The 14,603-nt window shown below is 43.7% G+C and overlaps 1 protein-coding gene across 1 annotated transcript; it reads right to left on the bottom strand.

Moving 5' to 3' along the window:
• Window positions 1-293: 293 nt before the first annotated feature.
• On the bottom strand, window positions 294-13,661 carry LOC311121457 (transcription factor COE1-A; the record flags this gene model as incomplete). The annotated part of the gene is made up of 6 exons (XM_084195951.1): window positions 294-362; window positions 3,760-3,833; window positions 10,313-10,368; window positions 11,644-11,707; window positions 12,626-12,782; window positions 13,528-13,661. Coding segments are annotated over 6 exons (554 nt in total), but the record flags the coding sequence as incomplete, so codon positions are not given.
• Window positions 13,662-14,603: the final 942 nt, after the last annotated feature.

Genomic DNA, 14,603 nt, shown 5'->3' with positions numbered 1-14,603 from the left:
CCAGAAGATACACTCTGGCCAAACCAAACCAGATACATAGATTGTGCTGATTGTGCTCCCCGCTCATACTTTCCCTCATGGCATCAGCAGCCTCAAAGATGTATGCACACACATAAACACACACACAAACACACACGTACACACACACACAAACACAAACACACACGTCCACACAAACACACACATACACACTCATACACACACACACACACACACACACACACGCACTCACACGCACATACACACGGACCCAGTATGAATAGCAGAGCCAGTGGAGGACTGTGTTACGGTACCTGTCGATGATGACTGGGTCAGACGGGGTCTCGTTGCGGTTGCCACAGCTCTTCTTGTCACAGCAGCGGCTGAGGGGCACAAAGGGAGAGAAGGAGGGGGGTTAGAGAGAGAAAGAAAAACAGAGCCATGTTTCAGGGAGAGCTGCTTCAGCCAGGCCCAGGCCCTAACCTCCACAGGATAAAGGGGAAGGTACCAATTACCCAACAGCCTGGTCCTGTTCTGAGGCCTGAACTAAGCACTGCCCAGCCCACCCAGCCCTTTGTCACCTGTAGAACAGACTGCCTCTGTGTGTCTGGGTACATTATTTATCTCTACATATGGCTTGATTACAGCAGCCCACAAAGACAGGCCATTCAAGGGCCAGCTTGGTTAGGGGATGACAGGTGTGCTAGGGGAGAGGAGTGGGGGGGGGGGTGCGATGAGAGCACCCCTAGTATCACCTGAGGCAGGTAGCGGGTAATCACCCCCCTCCCTCTCTCTCCCTTCACCCTCCTGGGTCAAACACTCTCTGTTCACTGCTAACCTGACACCTCCTCCCCTGCCTCACTCTGACAAAGGTGAGCATCATGGGGGGCTGGAGGGTGGCTGTGCTGGGATGGGTTCGAGGGGGTAGGGGTGCGGTGGTAGGGTGCTGGAGGGAGGGAGGCTGCGGGGGAAGTGGAGCAGCTTGGAGAGACCCCCAGCTCATGTTTCCAGTGCACAGATGGCAGTGGGGTGTTGAATGGGGCTGGGGACAGGCCTGTCACATAAAACCCAAGGCATTGTCTCCCTTCTACAGGGCTGCTCTCTGCACTGGGTCAACCCCCCCCCCCCCCCCCCCCCCCCCCATCCATCCATCCCTCCATCCTCTCTCTGTTACTTCATCCCCCTCTCTATTCCTCCCTCCCTCCTTCTCCTCTCTCAGCCTTCTGCCACATCCATTTGGCAGGACTGATCGATCAGCTCCATTAATCATTCATATTGTGGCTCTCATGCCTCAGAGATATTGTAATGCAGGAGTGGAAAGCAGCGTAGCTGACTGAATCCCATGTGGAGTGTGCAGTGCACAACAGAAAGACAGGCCTGCTGGGTGCAGAACAGTCTCTGTAGAGAGCAGGAGTACATTGTGACTGACTGTAAGGGCTGTGGGTAGAACTATATGTGAAAATACATTGCTGGTGTAGTGAGAACAAATGGGAGTCAGCCAAAGGATTTCAGGAAGGACGTCCCAGGTCTTTGAAACATCTCGTTCTTTCTTTGGCCTCCCTCCTCTGTCTCTCCCTTGCTCTCATTTCTGTGCGACTCTCTGAACTGGGTCACATTGGATCAGAATAGAGTGAGGACTAGAGCACTGATTCGTGGCTTCCCTGCAATCCAATCATCAGGCAGCACCCATGGGAGACCAGATTTTTTTTCTACTACCCCCCCCCCCACACACACACACACACACACTCACTGTCACCCCCCCCCCCCCCCCCCCTCCCCTTCCTCCAACCAAAATTATGCTAATTAGTACATGCCTCCACCAGCTTTGTTGAGGGGATATTTTCTTTTCCTGTTACCTTCCATTCGTTCCCGCAGGACATCCAAAGGAAATCACATCTTTAATCTCAACGTTTCCTTCCTGCCGCAGCTTTTTAAGAAATGAAATCTATATCGCCTCATGTAATTAACAGGATGTAGTGATGTCTGTTCCTGTGAGGACAACGCTACCATACCAGGCCCTTTAACCCTTGTTTATTTTTAATTTACTCAAAACCATGACATATTATTTCAGTTCACCGGCTCTTGCCTAAAACCAAAACACTAAATCCCAATTTGTGTAATTAGTGGATCTCATCATTTGAAAATGACTTTTTTGTTGGTCCACGTAAAATGTAATATGACCTTAAATATGTTCCTCCTTTGTGAAAGCGATGGAAAGCTCATTGTAGCCCGTTACTTGAGTTTGTAAAATGAAAGGTCTAAGCACTTATGTCCCACGGTTGCAAGCTGGCGTGGCACCATATGGCTAATGGTGGTGCACGGCAATTAGCAGTACTGATTAATGGTGAGCAGACACATTTTCTGCTTATAATTGAGACTGTGTTTGAACGCCCAGTGCAGAATCAGCACGTCTCCATCCCTGAGACTGGGACTGGGGAGGGGTGCAGGGCCGGTGGGACTGGCACCCCAAAAATCACTGTCTGATACATCACGGTCTCCATGGTTAGGTTCCTCACACTGGGCCTCTCTACTGATGTCTCGCACTCTCTCAGATCCTATACAATGCCTTAACCAAACACTGTAGAGCATGACTATTCAACTCTTACCCTACGAGGTCCGGAGCCTGCTGGTTTTCTGTTCCACCTGAAAATGAATTGCACCTACCTGGTGTCCCTGATTGGAGGGGAAGAATGTAAAAAAAAACTGTGGAACTGGCTTCGGGGTCCAGAGTTGAATTTGAGGGCTGTAGATGGGAAATGGCTACACTGTACGACTGTGGTGGTTGCATAGAATGATGGGTAAAATTTTGGCTGTAAACCCCGTACTAAAAAGTTAATTGTGTAATAATTGTCAATTTCTAATGATACTGTTAATCATAATAATATAATATAATATAATAATATGCCATTTAGCAGACGTTTTTATCCAAAGCGACTTACAGTCATGCGTGCATAAATTTTTTTTGTGTATGGGTGGTCCCGGGGATCGAACCCACTACCTTGGCGTTACAATCGCCATGCTCTACCAGCAAAAAAAAAGTGGTTCTGAAGAAAGGTCAGAAAATAACTTAATTAATGTTCTAAATATGAGTACAAAAGAGGAGTATGCGTCTTTGATTGTGTGTGTGTGTGTGTGTGTGTGTGTGTGTGTGTGTGTGTGTGTGTGTGTGTGTGTGTGTGTGTGTGTGTGTGTGTGTGTGTGTGTGTGTGTGTGTGTGTGTGTGTGTGTGTGTGTGTGTGTGTGTGTGCGTATGTGCGTACGTGTGTGTACATAAGTCCATGCATATATTTCATAGTCACAATGCAAGGGAAGGCCCATTTGTTAGCAGCTGAACAACAGGAGAATTCAAATTGAGTAATGAGTTTCTGCATGTCCTAATTAAGCAGGCATCAGAGAGGTATTTTTAGGGGGAGAGAGAACTGTTCAAATGCCTCTAAAAATAGGAAAGAGTCTATCCTCACAACCCAGTTCCAAGCAAATTCATCTTTTGATTTTAATTAAAGGTACAACGTTTGATAGCAAAACTCATCTTCCTCTACTTTTCCTGTTTCTTCTTCTGCAGGGAGGTATAGGGGTGACCTGCTTAGCTGCAGTAAGGTTGAGCCTATATGAGAACTGCCATAGACAATGCATGGTGAGGCATTGCCATCACTGTAATGTCCTATACATGGTTGAGTAGTGTAGCGTAGTGTAGCGTAGCGTAGTGTAGCATAGTGTAGCGTAGCGTAGCGTAGTGTCAGACTTGGGGAGAAGCAGAGTTCCCGAGCTTTCTCTTCTTACCTGCACATGATCTCGTGTGTCAGTAACACTCGGCACATCTCAGGGTTCTTGTCTTGACCTTCATAAATAATGGCCTGCGAGGGGAAAAATGATAAGAAAAATGTTATATTAGAAACAGGTTGAGGATTTGTTTTCGTAGCGAGGTTGGGTTATGGTGCTCACAGAGGCATGTTAGTGGAGCAGGTCAACTAGATCTGCCCTGGAGAGAGAGAGTTCCTACTGTGGTCTGGCTCACATCTGGTCACATCTCTCTCCACACACTGCACAGCAGTCTCTATTGAAACATTATAGGACCTGCCTCTCACTTGACTTTGTCACTCATTTGACATATTAGAATGGAGCATTTTTCCAACGTCACTTTCTGCATGCTAAGAAAAGGAAATCACGGGAAGCTACCCAGATGAACGTATGGTGGACTTAACCCATGCAACTTCTACTTTTAGCCTGATCTGTTCTGTTTCTGGTCCAAAGATTTCACATCAGCATGTTGCCTGATTTGGGCTTCTCCTTGTGTGACAACATATCACCAAATTTTGTAATAACCAAGTAAATATTCTCTGGAAAGGCCGGGGCATTTTACAGCGTGCTGTGGTCCAGCCAAACAGGGCTGTGTGTGCTGATGGAAATATGACTTCCTGTCTCTCTATAACATGGGCTATGTCCCAAAAGGCACCCAATTCCCTATATAGTGCACAGCTTTTGGCCAGGGTCCATAGGACACAAATGTGGCCTTTAGATTTGGATGCAACACAGCACACTACACTGATGGACATTATCCTTAAAGTAACTGTCCAGTGAAAATCTCACTTCTAAAAGTTCATATTCTGTTAACTCATACTCAAATAATGTTGTTGACTCCTTCTATACTACATTTATATTTTTTAAACCCACCACCTCAATGTCAAAATATGCTTGTTATTTCCTCATAGAGGATTAGCTGGCTAATCAGCGGTCTACTCGCATGAATATTTTTAATGACCGGTATACGCCCACACCATTCTATTGTTGGGTTACGCCCACACCATTCCAATACAGAAAAGCTGCTTTTTAACATACTTAATAACAATTTTTTGGAAGGAAAACAATTTCACTCATATTTTAATTGATTATAGGTCCTATTTCATAGAAATCTGGAAACACTGGATAGTTACTTTAAGCTATGGTACTACCCATATACTCCATACAGATTATAAACAGTCCACAAATTTAAAGGACTACCATTTTATTGTTAGAATGCATAATCTCCTTTTACCACCCAAAAGCCATCACACCCCTAGCCCCCCTCCACACCACCACTACCAACACCCTCTCCCTCCCTCCCGTTTGGCCTGGAATTTAAAAGAGCAGATTCCACTTGGGAAGCACACAAACACAGTGCGGCCCTAAGAGCTTAATGTAGCATTTACTGCCTCTGGCCGGGGGATGTTTAATGAATAGCAGCGTGTGTCGTGGGAAATCTGCGGGACCCGTCCAATATTTCTGTCCGGGAGGGAGGGGGGAGGGAGGGAGGGAGGGAGGGAAGAGGCCGTCCAGGGTCCTGGCTACCCACAGAGCTGCAGAGCGGGACATTACGTGAAGAGAGCCGAGAGGAGCCGAGAAGAGAGCGTGTTTCACAGGAGGGTAACAGTGAGAATGGCTGTTGCCTGGAGAGGGGGCTCTGAGCCATGCTGAGCAGCACAGGTTGACCCAGTCACTGTCACTGCAGGGGCCTGCTGCAGGTACTATACCCAGGGAAGGGCCTACGACCTCTCACCCTGAACACAGAACACACACACACACACAAAACCTTTGTGCTCACACTGTGACTCTTTTAAACCACACAGACACATGGATCCATAAGACGTCATTTTGAATATGCTACACAGAATCCTGGCAATGTTTTATGGAAAATGGGCTGAGACGCTTGGTGCTTTATGAGTGCAGTGGGAACCGGGAATGTTGTGTTATTTTCCTGAACATTGTTGCCTCCCCACCCTTCTCTTCTCTCATTCTCTCAGGGCTTAGATATTCATGACTCATCGTGCAAAGCACCGAACAGATACTGAAAGCGCCGGCTGGGTGTCTCTCTACTGGCTTTGCTTCCCAATCTCTCTGTTGTTAAATGTGAAGAGGATGGTAGCTGCTCACGTATTTCTGCAACTGTCTGTCTTGTAGGAGTGTAATGGTTCTCATTCTACCTACTCTAGTGTGTAAAGATCCATGCGCCCGGCGGTGACGGTGGCGTCAGGGCGGTAAGATGGAGGCAGGGGAACAGGGTAGGAAGGGGAGGTGTGGGTGTGGGCGAGCAGTTGGGATGCCAGACTGGAGGCGCACCATCTGGCCCAACCTCCACCTCTTCCAAAATGTCTCAGCTTTTTTTTCACCCTTCCATTACCAATCAACATGTCCCAGCACTGGCAAAACTCTCATTTACGGAAAAACAGTCGCAGCATGGAATCGGCACGGCAGACACAGAACACTCCCATCAGCAGCCTTATGTGTTGGCACAAAGCATGTTGGGATTGTTTTAAGGAGTCAACCAAAGCCATAGTGGTGATCTTGAGCAAATTTTAGATATGGTGTTAAAATGATCCGTTCCTTCATAACTACTAGTGAAAAACGAGCCTGCTCCACACAGCTACTCGGCAGTCAGGGTGACTATGAAAATGACTTGTTCCTTTGGTTTCACTTTGAGAGAATAAGTGCCAAGGTCTTCTAAAACAGTACTGCATGCATCAATGTCTCCAGGCTAGGAGTCCACTGCTCCCAACTTCCAGGTTATATCTATCTTTACTGAGCACAACTAGGCCTTGTGCAATGCCCTGTCCTCTAGTAGAATAACATTACCTATATCATGACGGATGAACTCTTAGAAATATACAGAGATATATATGTATATGTTATTCTGAAAATAAAAATGAAGATTGAAGATCGCAAGTCCTTTGTTGGGTGAAACCGAGAGCTGGTCAAAATCATGACATTTGGATGAAACCCACTCACTCTGTGAGTTTGTTTTTCACCATGTTCAGTAAATATGTCTAAATGCAAAATGATTAGTGCTGAAAAACATGGATGCAAAAACAGGAACTACACAGAGCAGCAGCAGCAGCAGTGGAGAGGATGCAAACTCATAAGCAGAAAATATAAATAACACAGTGGCATTTTTTGCTCGTCTTTCAGTCAGGTTTTAAAAACAGGAGTTGCTAAGTGAGACCTCTACTTACCCCCACCAAGAGAGGGTGCTGAGGGACGGTGTCCAGGCGACCAGCCCCATACAATCCAGACCTCCAGTCCTGGGCCTCAACCCCACTAGTCACTACTACCACAATCTAATCCTGAACAAGGCTGAATATCCAACGCTATCGGACACCCTCCCAACAGCAGGAAATGTCTCATAGAAGAGATGAATAGCCCTTTGTCTGGTTTATTGTTAGTATCATTAAAGTGTTTGGTGTCTAAAGCTTCTGATACATCCACAATTCTAATAAGGACAAAATCTGGCTGCAAGTGGAGAACAACTGCAGTTCGTATCATGGATTTTAACAAATTAAGTAAGCCTACTCATGGCATTTTACTGTAGGTGTGGTTCAACCATGTCTTTCTATCTTTGAAGTCAACAGTCCATAAAAACATAATATGCTCCCCCCCTGCCACCATCTATGTAGCACACATGACATTCAGACCCATCCTGTCCTAAGAACAAAGTGATGCACTGGGTGCATTAAAAGGCATGTAGCGTTCATGTGCCTTTTAATACATATTTCATCTCACGCCGCACACTTTTCATTTTTCATTTGCTGTTTTCCTCATTGGCTTTGATGTGACGGGCTGAAATTGAAGGCGTGTAAACAAGTTGCTATAAATATGTGGAAACACACTTCCCACTCTGTTAGCATCATCTGTTAGCGTGCCATCAGGAGCATGGCAGCCTTTCTTCCCGGGCCGCTGCCACAGCTACTTTTAAAGAGGTGCCGCGATCAGCCTGCCTGTCTCCTTCTTTGTTCCCCCCTCAAACTAGCAACTACTCCACCCCACCCCCGGCTCAGCTGTTCTGGCGCCAAAACTCAGGATAGGGGGGAGAGAGAGAGGGGGGGGGGGGGGGAGAAGGAGAGGCCCTCCTGCCTGGGCGCTGTCTTAATCAGATCTGTCAGAGGTGGAGACGGTGATCACAGATACAGCTGTCTGACTGACACCCCGGGGCTTCTACCTCTCCCTCTGTCTATCTACAGTATCTCCCTATCTCTCTCTCTATCTCTCTATCTCTCTCCCTCTACCTCATTCTCACCCTTTTACTCTATCTCACATGTTTTCTCTATTAATTCTGTGTGATAGTAGTGCTGATTTTATAGTTGTTTATAACAATAATTGCTATGTTAATAACTGCAATGTTATGGTTGAGATGAAAATGAATGCACTAACTAAATGTGATTTCAATGCATGGTAGTTATCCACACACCATAAAATACTTCTCAATTTTCCCTGTTAGATGTTCTCTAATAGGATATAAAGCCACAGTGTCACATTAGCGGTTGTTACATCAGAGCCGCAGCGCAGTGCAGCGGTGGTGGTCACAGAAACAACAGCACAGTGACTCTTAAACACTGTGGTTAGGTTTATAGGATTAGCGTGATTACCCTTTATTTCCATGGGGGCTAGAACAGCAGCATGCAGGCAGCAATGTGATCCGACACTGGGACTCACAGCTGTGACAGACAGACAGGCAGACAGACAGACAGACAGACAGACAGACAGACAGACAGACAGACAGACAGACAGACAGACAGACAGACAGACAGACAGACAGACAGACTCACTGAAGAGGAAGTGCATGGGGCTATGGATCTGATCATGGTGACCTTATCCCTTAACCCAGTCAACCGCAACAATGTTTTGGCTGGACCACCTGTTAGTTAGTGTTCCTTTCCCACCACCCCCATGTCATCATCGCACTGGCTACAACAGGCTCTCTGTTAAACCTTATTATTTGAGCTACAAGTTTTTCCTGATCAGATGACACAGCCAGGAAAAACTCCTGGCCCTAGATATAGGCTACAACTACAGCACAGTTTTCCTTATTATCCAGCTTCCATACTATATCTCCCGACTCTCCAGCATTAGCGGCTCCACCTCTGGTAGCTACTAGCTGTGAGGCCCTAGCGACAGCTCTGAGACCTGTGCTCCGGCTCTACTCACATTCCTGACAGAAAACTCAAGAGACGCCCAGAGCTAAAACAAACCTGATCCTTAAGTCATCTGACTCATCTCAAGGCATCAAAGACGCATGTGCACCATGTAATGTGCCTCACCATACTAGTCATAAATCTAGCAATCACTCAATAACACAGAAATATGACATAGAAATTAGAGAAGCTGCTACACTGATAATATGAACACAAAATAATCAGGTTCTTATTTCAAATAGTTTTGGTCTTCCATCAACAGCAGCTCAACCAATTTCTGTGAGTTTATTCCTAAAACTCTCAATTCGTCTCCTCGACAGAGGTAAACAAAAAGAACAAAAGGAATTCTAAGTGTGGACAGAAATAAATAAAAATTGCGAGTCCTCTCAACCAACAGCAACCCTCTGCCTCTCTCTCCCCACATGAGATCAGGTCAAACAGTTTATTAAGAAACAACAAGACTGCCAGACACTGTCAGAGTACTACTGGGGTTTAATGCCATTTGATTGGCTATGGTGCCCATGCAGAGTGTGACACCATCAGAGCCCACCCACTGGGCACAGACGTCAATTCAACGTCTATTCCACGTTGGTTCCACGTAATTTCATTGAAATTACGTGGAAACAACGTTGATTCAAGCAGTGTGTGCCCAGTGGGCACTGGCACGTTAGTGAACATTAAAAGAGCGTAAATGGGTCTGTTTCTCCTCTCAGCAGCCTGCCATTACCCTGAGCCCGCTAACGAGCACACTAGCCAATTACCAAACCTGTCACACTATCCATAGGAGTACAATCCAGGAGAGAAAACAGAAACGGTACAAACACATCTGGCTGAAGGTCTACCTGTAAATAATATCTCTGAACATTATAATTCAGTGTACGAAATTGTAACTTTCTTGCGGGTGTCAGAATACAATGTCTGTCTCAAAAATGTCATTCAAAATAATAGTTACGCTTTCCAAATAATAAACTCCTGCAATTGAATGTCAATTAAATAACTCTACATTCTTATGAACTAAAATGTGAATAATAACCCAGGTAACCCCCCCCCCCCCCCCATCCCCATCCCCATCCCCACCCAAATCAGCAGCTTGAGTATTACAGTTAGAGCAGAGTGGCTCAGCAAAGATACTTCAATGGGTCCCCACCTCATTGTCAGGGGCGTAATACAAGAAGACACTCTCGGCTGTCAGTGCTACCAAGTGAGGGGGGCCCTGTCCAAATGTGACACAGGCCCCGAGGGCTGCGTGTACACACAGTCTTCCATGGCCTGATGCCTTCTGCCTCCTGCACCAGGTCCGCATAGCGAAACGTAATGTTTCTCCTCCCTTCACTTCTTAAACGCTTCTTTTATTGTTCATTTTTAGGCAGAGGGATAAGGAGATGAAACCTTACCTGTTTAGTCATGGAGTCGATGAGTCGTACATAAAAGTCCTGCTCTGTCCTGATGCCTAACAGACGGAGAGAGGTACAGGACAAAAGACATGAGTGAAAACGGTTTCAATAGAATTAGGTACCCTGGCCTGAGACACACTGTCACACACACAAACAATACAGAGATGCTGACAATTACTATTGTAAGTGGCAAACTATACATTGAAGCAAAAAAGTCGACCTCATTGAAAATGTTAAGGTTACTCTTTATGCTAATTACATTTATTTTGTAATGTTTTAAATGTACAATCTGTATTCTTAATCTAAGCAATTCACTTTTGTCAATAAAGGTATGTGTCACCAAAGGTGTGATTAAAACAAAATAAATTACTGAACTTCAGTCTCCAAACTTATCAAAAATATATTTCAGTCAATTGTATTGGCACAATTTTTTTCGATGGATTATGCAATAGTTGTTCCCAAAAAAAAAACTTTTGGCAAATAAATATAACAAATTTACAAAAATAGGCCTATAGCCTATTTCCAAGCCAACAGTGACAACTGAATAAGCATAAATAATGCCACAATATATTTTATCTTGTTTCATCAGTGAATCGAATAGGCTACAATAAAATATTCAAGATTTTGCTCGAAACACTGTTAAACCTCGCAATGTGATGGCAACGATGAGAACGCGACCATTTGAAGCTGATGAGGTAAACAGCATAGCCCATAAAACCAATAACACATTGCATACATAGAAACACAATAGCTCGACAGCGACCTAAAAACGGTTCGCTTTTTTGCTGTGAGACGAATAGCTGCTAACGGAGCCAAAATATTAACTTATCAAGCAGGGCCATTATGGACAACGTATACTATTGGCTACATGCTCGCAGGTATAAGAAATAACAAGCGCAAGACTGCTTATTTCCGGAAATATTTAGCTATGATAATTGTTATGAAAAGACAATTCAGGACATTAAATTCAGAAAGCCATAAAGTTTAATTAGGCTACTCCTTCACCAGGCTATTATTATTATATAAAATGTTTTACTTTCTTTCACTGACAGTGTAGGCTACCTATTTCTATAGGAGCAGCCAATATACTGATGATAAAAAAAATATCCCAAATTAAACTTTTGATTAGCCTGCTAAAGTGCATGACTTGATCTCAAATAAACGCAAATATGACCTCAGTGAAAAGGTTACACTAAATTGCACCTGGTGTTGTTATTTCTGTAGAATGTAATGCAAATCGTGTTTGTGGTAGCCTGTGTGTCCGCTTCCTGCGACTCAGAACATAAGCGTAACATTGCCTAGAGGAGAGTTGACCAATGTTTTACACTTACCATTGCTGTAGAGAAGTTGCAGTCTGTAGTGTATACCATTGTTGGTCTTTTCTCCAGTGGATTCCTGTAAATGAACAGATTTAAAGTGATTCAACTCATTTGATTCAGATCCGAAAAGATGGACATTGATGCGCTTGTGTTGGAATTAGAGTGCGCTATCAGAAATAGGCTAGTACATTGAATATAACTCGACAAGTTGTTGGATTGGCGAAATGTGAAATAATTATTCTACACATACATTTTTAATGATTCAACAATTACTTAATTGAACTGTATATAAAACTGTATATAAATTAGCCTCTGTTTTCATGGCTGAAAGGGGGCAAAATCTCATAAAGATATTGCAGTAATTACTTAATGTAGGCCTAGTGCTACTATACATGGAAGGTTTATTGGAAATTACATGGATAATTTATGTAACAAGTGGTTTTATTTATTTGAGCCTTATTATTATTTAATGAAATATACAAAACCCATTGCCAAAAATATTTGTAAAGCAATAGTACTAAATATTGATATTTTGTAATGAGAAAAAAACATTGAGTTTAATTTAATTAAATAGGCTACTTTATATTATTTTAAACAAGTAAACATCTAGATAAAACGACAATTACAGGCTATAACTTATCAACTTCAAAAGACAAATATTATTCTACAAATGTATTAGTATTATTTTTAGTATTAATATTATCGTAGATAGTATTATTAGGTATATTATTATTATTTGGATACACTTTTATTAAGCTACTATTGGCCTATTATAGTCTTCCATAAATATATTAACATGTGGAAATGCTTATAAAGCTGCGCGTAATAAATCACAGGTCTATGGATGGGTTGAATGGGTTTTAAATTTTAAATTAGAATCGTCTGATACATCTAGTTTGTAGGCTAATTGTAAGCCTATATTATTGTCAAAATGTGGATGCGTTACAATTTAGTGTGTTCGAGAAGCTGATAAAATATTTCAAATATCACTCACCTTTTCCTTCTCGACAAAACCGAGGAAAGACGTCCTTTCGATTTCCACTGGTTGTCCTTGTCTGTCATATAGAGCCAAAACGAAGTGAAAGAAGTTGGATTTCCGAAGATTTGATGGCGGTTGCTTCTCAAAGTGCGCCCGGGCAAGACCCACTCCACTGTGGATAGACATGCAAGGAGTAGTCATGTTAGGGCATCAGCAGACTTAAACGTATGGAAATAATAGTCACCTTTAAGAGTCAAACTTCTTAGCCCTATATTTAAACGTGTGTATTTCTCGTTTACACACACAAGTCCTTTTCATATCTGCGAAGCGAACCTTTTGATATTCTGTAGGCCTACCGGCCTAATTTTAAACAAATAGACGAATTTAGAAAATGTATGTAGCCTATAGAAGTGCTCTTTTATGATGATGTTTAGTTGATATGCATGTTACATATTCTAGGCTTTTGGATCTTCTAGCAATGCATTAATAGCCTACTCATGCCCAATACACATATTGCTATGCATGGCCAATTTATTACCATATTTGTTTTATCATGATATTATAGTTAGCCTATTATATTCTAAATATGATCACTCTTATTTGAACAGTTCTGTAACTAAACTAAGCCATTACGGATTGTTGTAGACTATGTCCAATTAACAGTACAGTATAGAAGTCATCCATTATGCTAAACTCTCAATTCTACGTCCATGGTGAGGGGAGCATCGATACTGCGGGGGAAGAAAACTTCAACATTTCTTCGATCACAAAGCCTGTAGGCTAAACTGCAAGTGTAGAGACAAAAAATAAATGGGTCCCTTGAAAATATAGTCTTCCAAAACAGTGTGGACCATGGACCATCCGTGCGCTGGTAGAGTCCTCGCGCCGGGAGGAAGATGCTGTCTCCGGCTTCTTACCTTTGAGCGGCCGTGTTCGCATCCAACACCCCGGCTCCCTGCATCCATGTCCGAACTGCGTTCATCCCGGATCCGATGGGTTCCTCTTTCAAACTACTCCCACTCCTCTGGATGCTCTCCTGAATCCCAAACATGAAAAAATCGCGCTCCCTCTCTCCGTTTGAGTGTCCCAAAATTCGTTTTCTCTAATCACAGGTAAATGAGGGTAACAACGTGGGCGCGAGCTAATGCTGGGTCCGCGTTGATGCCAGTGACAGTGTGTCTGTTTACTTCAAACCAAGAGAAAAAGACGAAAAGAGTCCAAAGACAAGTTATCGAAATCCAGGTGTCTCAGAGACGAAAAGCACTTCAAACAGTGATAAAAAGACAAACGAGCGAAACGCAAGACAGCGCTATCCCTCCTGTATTAAAGAGACTTGCTCTATGAGCTCTGGTATCAACTAGAGAATGGGATCAACTAGAGCTTTCAGATTGTGCTAGATCAAATGGCATCAACCCCTGACAAGTCTTTTTTCTTCCTTTTCTCTCTCTTTGTTTTCCTTTTCCAGAGGTATTCCCTGTCAAAAGGAAATGAATAAGAAATTGGAAATCAAGAAGAGGAGGACCCTTGTGGCTGCAGACCCCGTGTTGTTCCTCTTGTTAAAATGGGAGTGATTTGTGTCCCTTCCCAAAGGAATCCTATTTGACTATCTCTGAGAACTAAACACAAGCACACCAGCCCCACAGGGAAGAGGGAGTGACTGTTAGAGGCGGGCCGCCCCAAACAAAGACGAGCCCAGTGTCAGATCCGCCCAACCACAGCTCCTATCGACTCATTAAAGGCCGCCCCCTTCCCTTACCTCCACCGCACATTACCGTCGCACTCTCGCAGCTAAGAGAGTACCCAAAAGGAGCTTTCGGAGACAGTTGGCTAAAGATGACTCCATATCGAAAAATTGGTCACATGAAGTGAAGCGAATAGCGAGAAAATTCAAATTCGTTCCGATATGTCTTGAGAACGTGTCTGACTGTGTAGCCACCAGTGAGACATTTCTGCGCGGGTCTTGATACATTTCTTATTACGGGAAAATAGAACT

This window comes from Coregonus lavaretus (genome assembly GCF_964263955.1).
Source record: "Coregonus lavaretus genome assembly, contig: HAP1_SCAFFOLD_2755, whole genome shotgun sequence".
Lineage (NCBI taxonomy): Eukaryota > Metazoa > Chordata > Actinopteri > Salmoniformes > Salmonidae > Coregonus > Coregonus lavaretus.
This window is presented reverse-complemented; position numbering and strand designations above follow the sequence as displayed.